General features: G+C 44.5%; 2 protein-coding genes across 3 annotated transcripts in view; one reads left to right on the top strand and one right to left on the bottom strand.

Moving 5' to 3' along the window:
- Nucleotides 1-2,557: 2,557 nt before the first annotated feature.
- Nucleotides 2,558-12,671, bottom strand: TXNDC9 (thioredoxin domain containing 9). Its single transcript, XM_041468375.1, has 5 exons — nucleotides 12,541-12,671; nucleotides 10,687-10,903; nucleotides 8,421-8,539; nucleotides 6,281-6,535; nucleotides 2,558-4,101 (listed from the first exon to the last, which is right to left on the bottom strand). Exons 2-5 carry the CDS (start codon nucleotides 10,873-10,875, stop codon nucleotides 3,984-3,986), a joined length of 681 nt encoding a protein of 226 aa, XP_041324309.1. The 5' UTR covers nucleotides 10,876-10,903; nucleotides 12,541-12,671; the 3' UTR covers nucleotides 2,558-3,983.
- Nucleotides 12,672-12,763: 92 nt separating this feature from the next.
- EIF5B (eukaryotic translation initiation factor 5B) overlaps nucleotides 12,764-15,402 on the top strand; it is a 37,996-nt gene continuing 35,357 nt past the window's right edge. Inside the window, exon 1 of one of the 2 annotated variants that reach the window (XM_041468367.1) lies at nucleotides 12,764-13,168. In XM_041468367.1, coding sequence (XP_041324301.1) covers nucleotides 12,777-13,168 — 392 coding nt within the window. In that variant the 5' untranslated portion in view covers nucleotides 12,764-12,776. Of the gene's footprint in view, nucleotides 13,169-14,679; nucleotides 14,814-15,402 lie in introns of those variants that run through there. The other variant, XM_041468368.1, reaches the window with a different exon arrangement.

Raw genomic sequence — 15,402 nt, 5'->3', positions numbered from 1 at the left:
AATTGATGAAGAAGGTATGAGCATAAGTTCCCTTCTTTATCATATGATACAAGAATGATGCTCTGCAGAGGGACAGGGAACAAGGAGCATCTGGCAGACTGCAATGTCTTGGATCACCACAATCACATTGGACTGGCTGAATGCTGAAGGCTCCCAAGCATGATCCAAGAGCAAAAGGTCAGAGTAGACCTTTTTTGTGTCAAATGTGGTGGAACCTATCATCTCTATTTATCCTTTAAACGTGGCTCAGGAGCAACATACAGCTCAGAGGAGTTCTCAAGCAGTCTACTGTAACAGCAAGTACCTTCTGACTCTTAGAGGCTTTTCTTCAGAGCATAACTCTCACTCTCAAACTGTCACATACAGCTGTTCTAAAGAGACAGATCAGCCACTACTGACAGAAATTTCCTTTCAAAAAGTGGGTTACACGGCTATTGTATATGCAATGAGTAAAAAAGCCATGTTATTTCTGTATCAGCTAGTGCTTGTTTGTGTATATGTGAGAGATGAAGTGACAGCATCCCTCACACTAAGTTGAGAACGCCAGCTTTACTCTTATGGGGAAGACAAAGGGATTGTCTTAGAAACTGTACTGGTCAAAGTCCAAATTTCTATAGAAATTTCTGTAGAAAAGCCTTAATTTCAGTATTTCTAGGTGGGAAATAGAAAAAAAGGGGATTACTTGTAACATAGGATTGACAGCACTAATTCACTTTTTGAGTTGGCCTCCCTCCACTCCTGTGACACTTGCAGTTAATCCAGTCTATTAGTGGGGTCTGAGAGCAGCTACTCAGTTGATACCCTCTCCAGAATTTATTTCTCATCCTGCCTCTTTCTTGGACCAGACTTCTTCACACTCTCAGATCCCAAAGCTCAGCTCAGCGCTTTGGGGTAGATTTCTAGAAACAAAGCAAAACCCAGGATCAGTCAGTGATCAAGGAATGTCCAATTGTGTCCACATAATTCAGCATCAAGATATCTTGTTTGGTTATTATTACTGTCTTCATGCTTTTTTTTATTATTTCATACCAAGCATCAGGCACAGACTTAAGCACTAATCATTATTAAAGTCATACGCTGAGTTCAGGCACAAGCTCCATCACTTGCAAAGCTATACCTGAACATTTCTCATCTCTGTGTTGTCTAACAACTTTTCATGGCTGACACATGCCAGACCAGGTACCATTTTGTGATTGGTCTAGGCTCAGGAACCTTAGTCAGTCATGTCCTGACATACCGCATCCATCTGTAGTAAGCAGTTAATCACATAAAACCTGCGTCTTCTGCATATTGCAGATCATCATCATCTCATCTATCAGCCAAGTGGTCACTAGATTGCTGTTGACAAAGTTAATATTTCTGCTTTTCAAGTCTGTACAGCTGACATTTATTTGAGCTGGTATTCTCTGTATTGTGACACTTCTAGCTTGCTGTCCCAGGTCTTATATCATGGACAATTCATTAATTTAACCTGCATGGCAAAATCATTAAACTCTACCACAGAGGAGTAATTTGTTCCTCACTACTCAAACTAGATGGATTTCCCATTTCTTAAAGAACTTCTAGGTTTCAGCAAAAATAATTTTTGGGTTTGAATTGTTCATCTCAAAGTAATATGCAGGATGGAGGTGTAACCAAGAGGACTGTTCAGTAACAGTTTTAATATTCATTCCAGACAGAATATGCAGAAACCAGAAAAGTTTCCATGAAAGCAAAGACTTGAAGGAGCAAAACTGTGAGATTGCTACTTTCAAAATAAATCTGAACTTATAGTATGAACAGTCTCAACTTCCCTTGTTACCCACGTCCCCGGCAGCGGGGTTGGAACTGATGATCTCTAGGGTCCCTTGCAACCCAGCGCATTCCCTGAGCCTGATTCTACCCAAGCCACACATTCCTGCAAACTCCTTGTATCAGCACTAGAGAATGTGTGGTCATGTTACAAGCCTGATGAAAGAAGAGGTCCCAGGAAGAAGGAAGATTAACCCAGAAAAAAAATCATCAGCTTAAAGTGACATGAAAGCACAGACTCCAAGTAGGATTTGCACTGAGTTTGTAATGAGGCTATTCACGTGTGGAACTGAGTAACCTCCAACAACACACCATGCTGGAATCCTGACAAGCCCATGTGTTTCCACACAGCACGCAACTACATTAGAGGTGATTTTATATTTACACAGCTTATTCAACACAATTAGGGCTCAGTGATGAGTCCTGCTAAGATACTTGTTAAAATACTGCCGGAACACTGGTTTCCTGAATTTCATGTAACTGGATGCAGGGGAAAAAAAGCAGCACTTTCTAATGCATTTAAAGAGTATGTGCATTAAAAAAGGATCAACGCAAAGCAAGTCTCCTTTATGCTTCCCCTAGACCAAGAGGCAGCTGTGTACATCTTAAGTTGTGTTCTCAAAGTGATCCTGTACGTTAGGACGGAACTGTGTATCACCTGTGAGAAATCTAGAAAGGGCTCAAACAAACTTTCTGATGTACTTTATTAATAGAGAAAGTATTCCACAGCACCTAGATCTTCTTTGAAAGGATACAGTAGTCAACATTAGAATTAAAATAATTTTATTTCAATGTACATGAACAGAAATAAAATATAATTTTTTTAACTTAAAGAGATATATTGCTGGGCTGGCCCAATCACAAGTGTTGTCTACTACAAGGCAGCAAGACTGGCTAGACCCACTTCACTGCTATTTGGACCAACAGGGTTCAAAGTACCACCTCAAAAGGGTCCCTCAGCACAAAGCAAACAATTTTTCTGAAAATGAAAAGAAAACTCATCAATGGTTCACCTAGCCAGGAATTTTACTTTGTGTCCAAGGAAGATCTCTCAAAAATTCTGTCCATCACTGAAGAACAGTACACAGTATGCGGCACTATATCTAAACTTAACGATCAAGGTTTCTCCCAAATACTTTTCTCTATTCTACTCTCTTGTACAAAGCATCTGCTATAAAATCCACACATTCACAACCACAGAATGATACAAACCTGTGAACAAGGCTGTTTTCAATATGCTTCAATTGCTATGTGCTATTGCCTGCTGTATCAGCTCTGACATGCAGCATTCGTAGATGGTAAAAGGGCATTTCTCTTGGCCATCTATTTCAGAATTCACAGAAGTTATGACTGTTCTTACAATTTACAGTGCAATGCAGTTAATTTATTCAATGGCATTATATGGCACCGTAAGAAAAGCAATGATTTGTTAAAATGCACAATTTATTTACTAGTAATTTTGTGGTGCTTTACTGATAATGTAAGTAATAATAAATATAAAAAGACAATTGGAAAAGGAACTTATAAAGAACAATCTTTTATAGAAGTGTATGTTACCTCCTTTAATAATGAAAAACAGAAGAAAAACCTTGTCAGATTCAATGAAAACAACAGAAAGTAGTTCCTCACACAGCACAGTTAAACTGTGACCTCCTTGCCACATGATGTGGATGTCTGGGTACCATGAGGATTTAAAGAGATTTTTCTTCTATTATTTTAACCAGCATATGCTCTTAGATATGGTGTTCCCCAAGCCACAGATTGCTTAAAGTAGACTGTGGGGAAGCATTGCCGTCTGGTCACCCTGTTTTCATTCTTCCTTGTGCATCTCCTTTTAGCCAATGAGACAGGATCCTGGGCCAGAGGGACCTTTGGTCTGACTTCATACAGCTGTTTCTAAGTTACTTCAAAACATTTCATAAACTTATACTTAAGACAAAGGGCTTAAGTTCATCATTTGCCATGTCATTTCGTTAGAAGGACTACAATTTTCAAACTACAAATGACTTCCAAAAGAGGAAAAAAAAAATCCTTAAGCTTTTTTCCTGCTGTGACTCAGTTGTATAAAACTGTATAGAAAAATGAGAATTATGTGCAGATGTCATGAAAAGCAGTAAGCTTTATAAAAAACATTCTTAGAAATGTACCACGCATAAACAAAAGATGATTTACAAATATATTTAGCGGCTCTTCTAGTCATCATCAGAATCTGAATCATATATCTTTCCTCTGATGGTCTTCTTGTCCAGCTTTGTAAAGCTTGTTCCATATTTCTTTTGACTTTGAAAAGGTGGCTCCATCAAGTTTCCACTACAGAAAAAAGGTAAGACAAGTTGATTAAAGCCATATTCATACAGACAGTCATCACCTCTAATGACCCATTTCTCCAGAAAAACACATTCTAAGAGAACACAATGCCTACTTGCTACAGCCACCCTAAGCAGCACTGTGGTGTTGCTAGCATAGCACATCCTGGTAAAAATGGCCTGAAGAACTGGAGTTAAGACAGGAGTGTGAAAGTAAACAGCACCTGTAAGTGGAGCCCTAAACTGAAAAGGCTTTTCCTGCAAACTGATCATGCTAAAGACAACAATCTGTCAGATCAAACTGTAACTAGGGAATTACAGAGAGACTTTTCAGAACAGGTGAGGAACCACCCGCACAAAAGAAGCTAAAATGTTGCTAACAGGGACTTTGGAGTCAGAACTGGGGTTTGCCAGAAGCCACCTTGTGTTATCTCTTCCCTGCAGGACTGCACGTCTTCTACAGGATCGTGGGGGAACTTGCACCTTGGAGTGCCCCCATGATCCTGGAGGGGCTCTCTCATCACCATGTGCATCCATGGGAATTAGTTTAGGCAGCTTTAGGAACAGCAGGTTTTCACATAAAGCCGGAGCACCTGCTTCTCTTCCAGCAGGGTTGTGCAAGGAAGGGAATTCCCTCTGGCTGCTCAGAAAAGGGTGTGCCCTGCTTTTGCTCACATGACCTGTGAGGGGTTTGCACCCAAGTGTCAGTGAGTGAGTGAGCAATTACAACAGTTACAACCTTCTGGTGTTAGCTATAAATGGCTGCTTAGAAAGTTGTAGTTCTTTATAAAATGTTAATACTATTTTACTGGTATTAATCCTAAATATACAGTTCACCGATTCCGATTTAATGTTATGTTAACATACCATCTGAATCCTGATTATGGGCAAATAATCTGACCTGAACAGCTTTTCCCCTAAATAAAGTATACTCTTTTACCCACAGGTTGAAGGAAAAGAACTGTTTCTAAGCTCTGAGGAGGCCTATGCCCTTTTCAGGAACTCCAGAGAGTGGGAGGTTACTTTCAGAGCAGTGAGGAAATGTGGCTTGCATTGCAAACCCAGGGTCTGTCAAAAGGAATGAAGATTTCCCCACTCCAAAGGAGCTAAGAACAACTACACAGTATTAGTAGAGCCAAGTAGAAGCAAAATTATGCCATAAGCCAATGTATCAATGTTTAGCAAATTCAGTGGTGCTTGATACAACTCCAGAGAAGGATTTTTCCCATGAAAGGCTGTTGCTGTCTAGAATATGCATCCAAGCAGTCTCTGCATATTTGCTTTTTACTGAACTGGGAAATACCAGTTGTTTTAAAATTGTAAGTTTCAGTCATTTCACTCAAAGTTCAACAGCTACTAAAACAAATTGAGTAGTAGTTTTTTTGGCTTTAAGATACAATACTTCTTGCCAAAATTTTATTTCATTAGACATTTAAATAAATTCAGGTAATGAAATTTAAAATTTAAAGTGCACTAAAGACATTCAAAACAAAAGAGCAAAATTAACCTAAAAAGAGAGATGACATTTGAACCACATTGGAAAGAAAAGCAGAATTTTGGTAAATAATTTTCCTGTAAAGTTAGACTATTGTGGTGACAGATATGTTCTACTGTCTTTTGTTATGTAGTCTTTAACAAGGTACTTACAATGATTATATTGTACTGTTACTCAGTTTATTTACACTTATTCTAATAGTTTTCCATTTTCAGTACAGTTTGTTGAAGAAAAAAGTATATTCATGTATGTAATACTGACTTAGATGCAGTTTAAGGATGACTTGCTGAGTTTTCTCTGAAGTGGATGAAAATTGCTCAGACTTCACTGCATTGCAACTGTGACATGAAGCATCTATAGATGCTACAGGATTACATGAGATGCACGACACTGAAGCCACATCAGAGCATCACTGCTACTCCAGACACCTCATGACAAGAACTGGGTTTATTTTTATTACTCTACAAAAAGGACAGCTCAACACTCATTACAATGTCTCAATACTTTGCCGAAGAGATTATCTTCTTTCCCTTGATGAAGCACACAGATTAAGTAACTAAATTAAACTCTTACATATCTTTTTTAGCATACAACATATTAAAGTTACAACCTTTCAGATTCTCCTGTCTGCAAGCTCATTCTCTCTGTACTTAATCTGAAATTAAAGAATCACAAAATATTTAATTACCTGTAATTAATTACATCTGCGCAGCCTAATCTCCATTCTAAGGTTTCTGTAGTGAAGTCATCAGTGTTACCGAGGTCAGTAAAGCCCACGACGTAGTCTTGTGTTTTTCCATCTTTTATTAGTGCTAGAGTGGGAATTACTTTGATGCGCAGTCTCTCGCACAAGAAAGGAGATTTTTCAGCATTTAATTTCAAGAATTTTGTCTCAATGTGCTTTTTTGCCAATACAGTCAAATGTTTGTCCATTATTTGGCACCTGTGGAAAAATTAACCCAAAATATATAAAGTGTTAGAATGAATAAGCTGACAAATATGCATTTGAGAGGAAGTTTAAAAGGACCAGTAAAGAGCTAGTTCTATCATGTTAATACTTAGACATTACCTCTGTAATAGAGGATTTAGTTTCAAGAGAAACTATGTTTCAGAGGTAGCTGGATTTAATGACTAATAGTGGAACAGCTTGGAGCACCTCTACTGTATAATTATACCATCCCTTTCTCTAATTTCTTCCTAATTACCTTCCGTAGACCTGGAAGCCTTGCTCTCATTTCTCATTTCAAAGCCTTGCTGACATTTCTTTCTATTCTTCCAGCTCTAGCATCACTACCTGTTAACTGGAAAAATTTCTTTATGGAAGATTTCTTCAGAGAAGTACCCTCAACGTGTTACAGTGTTCTGGATTTTTGCAGTCACTACCTTCACAGATGAGATGCAGTAACTCATCTCATGTAAGCCAAAAAAAAGTGATTTGGACAGATTGCTTTGCACAGTAGTGCAAAAGGCAAAAATACTTTGCTTCTTTGTTGCCATGGAATAGGAGTGAGCATATAACTACTGTTTCTTAGCCACAGGACAGTGATGTGAACTGCCCAAAATACTTGTCAGATCACAGAGATTTGTGGACTCGTCACCTGCAATCTCAGCTTTCTGGATTGTCTTCTCTAAGTGGTTTGTCTTAGCTGCATGAACTCTGTGATGTGACTGTCCTAAATTCAAGAGGAGAGCTGAACAGATCAAAAAAGCTGGACTGGGCAAAGATGAAATCAACTTGATATGGTGGTTGGTAAACCCAACACACAAGCTTCAACCTGTCTGTCAGCATGACACACTTTACAAAGCACTTTCTCGGAAGTTCCTTCTCCTGTCTCAGCCTACAGACTTTGCAGATTCAGGAAACGAGAACCCAAACCTGTCCTAAGCTACTTCATTTGCAGTGACAGCCTTTCATCCTCTTGAGTGAAAGCTAGCCAAACACAACTGCTTTAAACACTTAGGAAATGTAGGACACGGATATCTCACCACAAAATCCAGCCTTGACCTTTTTCAGTTTCTCACATGGAGGCTGTTTCAGTTTATATTCTACAAGCCAGGGAGAACATAACGCCTTTGGGGAAAAAAAAAAACCCAAAGAACCAAAACCAGGACAACTGGCTCCTCCTTCAATAAACTACTCTAGTTTGAGACTCCATTTTAACAGAACACATTGAGAAAGACCCAGTGAGGAACAGCCTACAACCCAGAACTTCTGAAATTCTTCCAAGGAAGTGGGACATCTTAGTTTGGGTTCCTATTCTGAGTCACCACATATTCTCAGATCTAGGTGTCTCACACTCTAAAAAAAGTGACAGAATCACAAAGGCACAGGCACAAAGGGAAAGCAGCTGCAACTGATCCTTTCAAAGTAAAAGGTTAAATTCTCAAGATGCCTAGACAAGACTTTGGTGATTTTTTTTTCTGTTTGCCAGAACCACCCAGATTATCTCTATCTGGACTAACCAAAGCATCTTTTTGAAACACTGCTCTTGTATGGTCTACATTTACAGACCTAACTAACTAAAACTAAATCAATAATGAAACACAGCAGTCTCTCCAATATTGTCAAAGAAGTTATAAATTTATGTTCTAATCAACTATGTAGCAGAATATTAATTGTTGTCCAATCATGTTCAGATTAAATTTAGTGGAAAAATACATTTAAAAAAAATCAAATGTCTTGAAAAGTGACTGAGATTTATAATGAAGCAATGTGAATACTTCTAAAAATGCCTGTTCATGAGTGGGATTTGAAAGAACAACAAACACATCTGTTTTTGTAGACATCTTTAAACAAAAGTTTCTTCAGCACAGCTTAGTTACTATACCTGAACGTTGTATCTCTATAGAAATGGCAAACCACATTTTTACTTTCTTTGACTTCTTGGAAAAAGTCTCTCTCACTTGGGATTTCTCTATATTCTCCATGTCCTTTTGAAAGCCACTCCTTGAAAAACATAAAAGCAAATAATTAGTATGGAGGTTGTTAAGTCTCTCTGTTGTGCAAACTCTACATCTTTTAGAAAATGGAAGAGGAGGCCTGCAGTGAAAACCCATTTCATACACTAGTGGAGAAACAAATTATGTCCTTCCCTTTATTTTAAAAATACACAGGTAAGGCCACTTTACTTATTGGGAAATAAAAATCTTGTACAGAACTACATAAAATTCTGTAATGCAGCCTCTCAGTAAGACAAAAGTAGTTCAAAGAATACAACAAAAACTCTTGGCATTTGAAAATTTTTATGTACACTCAAAGAACTCATCTAAACTTAGCCAAGTAATTACATGAATTAAATAAATTTAATTTTTTACTCCACGAAAAAAATCAGTGAGAGAAAAAGCCTACTAACTCATCTGCAATAGATGTTTACCTATCAAATACACACGGAAAGGATCTTAATATGAACCAGGCTCACAGAAAATCATGCAGAAAACACATGTGCACCATCGTCATAACATCAATGGGAAAATTTAGAGGTAACTTCCAAAACTGTCTAATTAAGTGTGCAAACGCAGTTTCCAAAGAGCTAATCTTCCACATTTTCAACAAACGTACTTAAAGGAAAAAACCCACAACCTCTACATTACTAGAAGATAATTGCAGTGTATTTAAACAAGTACAGACTAATCTAAATGATTAGAAATAGTGCAGTATGACAAAATTTGAAAAAAACCCTTACTTTTCCAATGGGGGAAAAAATTCAGATAAATCACTGTTCTTAATCTTGCAGTTTTGTCTTTGGAGGGTGAAAGAAAAAAAAAGGTTTCCAAGCAAACCAAGATATCCTGTAAGCTAAATTAGGATAGAACAAAGACTCTCCTGAATACCGTATACATTAAAAATTCATGAAGTATGAGCATATGAAGAAGTCATCATGATGCAAATCAAGAACTCACTTATCCCTCAACAGTGATTATGCATTAATTCCCCTCTCCACAGATTTATTCTGGAAGAGTGTGACAGCACACTCCTTTTCCTGAGCAGTATCCTACTTCACATTTACATTTGAAAGTGTGTGAGAACAGTGACTAAAGACCAAATGACGTGAAAAAGTTTTTGCAAAAAGTTTTTCCATGAGACCTATCACATGTTCACATCCAAGGACATCTAAGTGTTATGACTTCTGAAAAAGGAAGACACGAGGATCAAATATAAACTGAACTTCTGGAGACAAGTGAATAGTGTGCCACTTTCTCTACTTCTGTGTTTACAGAACCAAAGCTGCTGGTGCTGCCTGTCCTCCAGCATCCCAGCCATGCCATGACATTTCACTGCAATCCCATTTCAAAGTCTGGCATCAGCTTTTAAGGACTCCATCACAGCCAGGCATCTCCTTTCAGCCAAGCCACTTCTCCCCCACCACAATCAATTTTTTGTTTAGGTCAGCTCAGATGGAATAAGCTGAGAAACCTACAGCTTCCTTACTTATAATTCAGGTCTCACACCATATGTTACCAAAATTATGGTGTAAACTATTGCTCAAAAAGAGCTCTGAGGGATCATAAAGACTGCCTCATTTGACATGAGGTGTCAGGTCCCAAGGGAATATTTCCTTCCTGTAAGAGGAAATGAGCAGTCATACAAAGACAACATTTCACTGGCTCAGAAGGAGTGTGACAAATTATTCCAGCCTAGGAACAAGGAGAAATCCCGTTTCACCCTTCTACAAAATACCCTAACAGGAGGGCACATATCACATGCTGTAAGTAAAAATCCAGAAGCTTCAGAAGGTAGACACTTCAGAAGGAGCCTAAAGCCTTATGGTTAGGTTGCCTACAGGACTTATGCTTCCAGATAGCAATGTTCAGCGAACAGGGACACACTCAAATCTCTGTATGAGACTCTTATCCTATCCTTATTGTAACAATAACAGAGGTGCTTCTCTCCTCCTGGTAAGAAACACAAAGCATGCACACGTGGACGGACACTAACTTTCCTGGATAATTTAAAACTAATGAACACAGAAGGGAGAGAAAGAGGGAAAAATCCACAAAACCAACAAAACAACCCCAAAACACTTAGTTCACATATACAATTTCCAAAAAGTCTGTTACAATCTACACATCAAGAGTCTGTGCTACGGAAATTACTTGTTTCTGCTGCTGGCTCTTTTTTAGGGCCTCAAGCCTCCTCTGTTTAAGGCGTTCCAATTCATCTTCATCCATTTGGTCCAGCTTCTGTATTTCAGCATCCAGATGTTCTTCCACAACCTTGGTTGACTGAAGTATTTCATTCTCCAGAACTTTTTGAAGGATATCAACAGGGGTATCAGCAGCCATCTTTAGCTGGAAAGTGGTCTCTTCAGAGCTGCGGAAACAGTGATACAAGGAATTAACATTAACACAAACACTTAATTAAAACTTTGATCTCTCTTTGCTTGCAGTTCACACCATAGAAAAACAGAGTTCTCTGCTATTTGAAGACAGGAGTAGTTAGCATATAGTTCTTTTCTTTACTGCAACCCACTTTGGAGAATACTTTTATGATTAACACAGATGGCAAAGACACAAATCAAGTCCTATTGTTTCAGCCCCAAAGGCAGCTACGGAAAGTGCACAGGAACCTAAAACTGCTTGTTAATATAAAGAAGAAAAATTCATCAGTTCCAAAAGGACACTCATCCTGAGCCAGATGTACCTGCTTTAACAAATACTCTGAAACAAGAAGATTCAGCTGGAAAGCTCCAAGCTGCTGGGAGGAGGTATAAGATGCCTCAGAACAAGTCTAAGCAACGCTCAATATGTAAGTTTGTGCCAGTAGTTTAAATGCAATTCCTTTAAGCCCCTCAGGCACACTAACATATATAAATCTGAATTAACACTCCTCTCCTCAGCTACAAGAAAGACAAGGTGCTCAACAGCAAATGCTCTAGGCCAATACACTGCTTTAATTAGTTCCAGAAAATTGTTATTGCAAGCAGCAACCTATGGCAGCCAGCAAGAGGATTTAAAAGCCACTACCTAATTGCTGTGTGAAGAAACACAGCCAAAACAATTTTCTGTAAAGTTCTCCCTGCCCAAACACATGAAAAGATGCAGAACACTAACCAAAGTGCATGAAGAGTTGTGACAACACAATTGACTGTTCTCCCCAATAAACTTACACTACAGAAAATTATCAGTGCAGTGACTGACAGTTCTGAAATAGCGACAGTGCACAGTCACCCTAACTCAGACTCTCAACCTGCTGAGCACGGATCTGAGGTGCTGATTTGCGTTCCAGGGCACTCCTGGCTGTATTTCAAAGCAGGCGAACTGCCAGCGTCACTGGCTCTGCGAACACCTTACACACACAGGCGAGAGAAACATTTTAAGCAACGACGGGAAAGGCACGCAGATGCGGGCAGCGGCCGGGGCGCTGTCCCACCGTGTCACTGCTGTCACACTGCTGCGCCCCGCTCTGCCCGCGCCTTCCCAAAGCTGCTAACCACACACTCTGCTCGCCCCCACCCTCTCCTATGTTTCCAGAGGGAATATGACCCTTGCCGGTGAAGTTCAGAGGCCAGCGGGTCTCCAGGCGGCCGAGAGCCAGGGAGGCTGGTGCTCCAGGCACTCGGGAAGGAAAACAGGAGCAAGCCCCGCCAGTCCCCACTGCAATCCGGGGTGCCCAGCGCTATCCCGGCTCCCCACTCGCGGAACCCCGCGTGCCAAGAGGCTTTTCCTACGCAGCCGGGAGCCTCGGCGCCACCGGCGGGGACGCGGTTCCGCCCCTCGGCCGGGCAGCGGCGCCGGGGTCCCGGACGAGCGGGGCGGCACACGGCGGAGGCACTGCGCAGGCGCCGCGCGCCTCCCTCCGCGGGATCGCTACACACGGACAATCCACGCACCCGGCTCAGGACGGGCTCCCCAGGGGCGCCGCGGCGCCCGCCCTGCCCCGGGCTCGGTGCTGGTGGTGTCGCCGCCCGCGGCCGCAACCGCAACCCGGCCCCGGCTCCCGCCGCTCACCCTCCGCTTCCTCGCGCGCCGGCCGCGCCCCTCCGCCGCTATCGCGAGAGTCAGCGCGGGGCGCACCGCGCGCGCGCGGAACTCCCCCCGACGCGCCGATTGGCCGGGAAAGCGGGCGCGCGCCGCTGCGGGAGGCCGCGCGCGCACCCGCGGAACTACTCCCCACTCGCTGACTGGCCGCGGGCTCGCGCCCCGCTGCCGCGCGTGCGCCCCGTGGCGGGTACGTGCGTGCGTATATGCGTGCGTGTGTAGGCCGCTCCTGCGGGCGGGAGCCGCGGACATGGGGCCCGCCACCGGTGGCCGCCCCGCCCTCTGCGCCGCCGCGGCTCCGCGCCGAGGTGTCCCCGCCTCCGCCAGCGCCCGCCTGCTGGGGCGCTGCGGATCCCTCTCCAGCGGTGCTTGCGAGGGGCAGGGCTTGGCCGCGAGGGGCGGGGCAGGGCACGCCCCATGCTTCCAAGGCAGTCTCCCGCCGCGTAGGCGGCTCTGGCGGCTGCAGAGGGGGCGGGCAGCGCCCGCTGCTGCCCTCTGGGGGATTCCGGCTCGGGGTTGGGCGTGAGGCCGAGGCCGGCCCCGGCGGGGGTGTGGCGGTGGGGAGCGGCGGGGCCGGGCTCCGGAGCGATGGCGTGAGGTAAGTCAGGCTGCGGGAGCCGCGCAGCTCGCCCAGAACCGGGCCGTGCCGAGCCGCTGCGGTTCGCCAGCTCTTTGCTTCTTCCTGTAAGTGCGCTGGAGGATCCGCTCATATAATTAATGGTATAATAAAGCGTGGGTTTTTTTAGAAAAGCAAGCAGCAACAACAAAAAAAACCACCAACCCCCCCAAAAAACCAAACCCGAACACACGTGTTCTGCTTTCTCCTTTCTTGGAAATCTGGCTCCCCGGTACCGAAGTGTGCTGACGGGGAAGGCGCGGTGGGAAGATAAACTCGGCCTTATCTGCACTCGGCTGGGAGCCCGGGTGGGAGAGACTGATAAGGGGCTACAGCTGTATAAAGGCAAAGGGAAGGAAGAAGTCAGCATGCTAGGGAGCGAAGTGATACGGAGGGGTGATCCTGAGGCTGAAAGGTGCAGTGAACAGTGAGCCTTGCTCCGTCGTCCGAAGGAGTTACTGTGGCAGAGTGATGACAACAACAGGACACGAGCAGCTCTCAAAGCCTATTAAATAAGTACATGAAATGATGCCTGTGCTGCCTGTGAGCGTTGTTATTTCTGCTCCATCTTGCTTTGCTCCGGAGGAAGGTGGCCACAAGAAGGTGAGGTCGCACCTGAGAGCCCTCCGCCCCAGTACGTGGTGCTCGCTGCCTCGCTTCCTCGCTGTCTCCGAGCGTCGGCCCCCTCCTCCTGCCCCGCAGCAGCCGGACCCGCGCTCTCCTGTGCGAGGGCGCAGCTCCTGCTCCCTGGGCTCCTGAGAGGGGAGTGGGAGGGAAAGCTTTGTACACTGAGAAAATCTGGCAGCGGGGAGGGAATTACCGTACTTTAAATGCCTCCCACTCCTGGAGCTCCATTAGGTCACTGCCATAAACTCAGTGCTGCCCCCTAGGCCCCCCGCTAGGTACAAGGCCAGTCACCTCAGGGGACATGGTACCCTGGTTACGCTTCGCCTACAAGGCGGGCTGGGAGGTGCTAGGGGTGACGGACCAGCAGAGCCCCGTGGAGGGCTGGGGGAGGTGTCCTGGGCATGTCCCGCACCAAAATGACTTCCTGGTCACTGTACTGCTGCCCTGCTCCATGAAAACTTCCCCCTTAGCCTCTTCATTCCTCCACTTTGGCTTAGCTATCTCGTTTGCCTCCCGGGAAAACTTTGCAAACGTGTTTATTTTCGCTATCAGTCAGGTTTCATGGCCAAACGGGCCACAATCCTGCCAGGACGTCCTGGGGCCCCTGGAAAGGCAGGAGGGCTGGAGGGAAACTACAGACTGGGGGCATCATTTAGACATTTCCCGGGGCTGCCTGAGGACCAGGAGGGAAGCTACAAGATTCGGGGCGTCACTTAGACGTTTTCCAGGGGCTGCCCAACGTCCAAACCGAGGCGAGCAAAGCCGGTTTCACGAGGCCGCTCGGTCTCTGGAGCAGCCGAGAACATCGGGCCCGTTCCCCCTCCGGCCGGCAGGAGGCGCTCGCGCGCGGACGCTGGGGGCGGGGCTGGGGGCGGGGCGGGCGCGTGCGCGGCGCGCGGCGGTGCCATATGCGCGGGGCGGCGCGCGGTCAGCGCTGAGGGGTCGTGCGCGCCGGTGCCGCCGCCATGGGCAAGAAGCAGAAGAACCGGAGCGAGGAGAGGTGAGGGATACAGGGAACCCCCTCCCATTCGTCGTCTCGCCGCAGGGACCCCCGCGCCGGGCCGCCCGCGGCGGCGTGACACGGCCCACACGGCGCTGAGTCAGGCGCCGGGCCCGGCCGGGGCTCGCGGCCTCATCGCAGGCGGGGCGCGCCAGGCCCGGCTCGGCCTGACCGTGCGTGTGTTTGGCCGTGAAGGGGCAGGCAGCTCGATTTCCAGCTGAAAAATAGCTGCTTAGTGCAATTGAAGTGATTCAAATGTGGGTTTCTTAATTATTTTTTATCTCTTACTGGGCGTTAGTGCTACAGATCGTGCTGTGACACTGATATCTGCGTGTTTCGTGCGCTTGCTTAATAAATGCAAATGTTGGATATTTTAGTGGTTGGACGATAAGAGAGTCGCCTCTGTCGCTATATTCATATCGTCGTAGACAATGCCCCATCTATGAACTTTTTTGTGTGGAAGGGTTTCCTATAAAGGCAGCTGTATTAACCATATGGAATGCTGACCGAATGACGTTGTGTGTATATACACTAGCAGGAGAGAATGTATTTTTACTTGTCACTATAAAGTAATAACACAAAGAAACAA

Source organism: Pyrgilauda ruficollis, unplaced genomic scaffold (genome assembly GCF_017590135.1).
Source record: "Pyrgilauda ruficollis isolate IOZ18807 unplaced genomic scaffold, ASM1759013v1 scaffold22, whole genome shotgun sequence".
NCBI classification, from domain to species: Eukaryota; Metazoa; Chordata; class Aves; order Passeriformes; family Passeridae; genus Pyrgilauda; species Pyrgilauda ruficollis.
The sequence above is the reverse complement of the archived record's forward strand: the minus strand, read 5'-3'. Positions and strand labels throughout refer to the sequence as shown.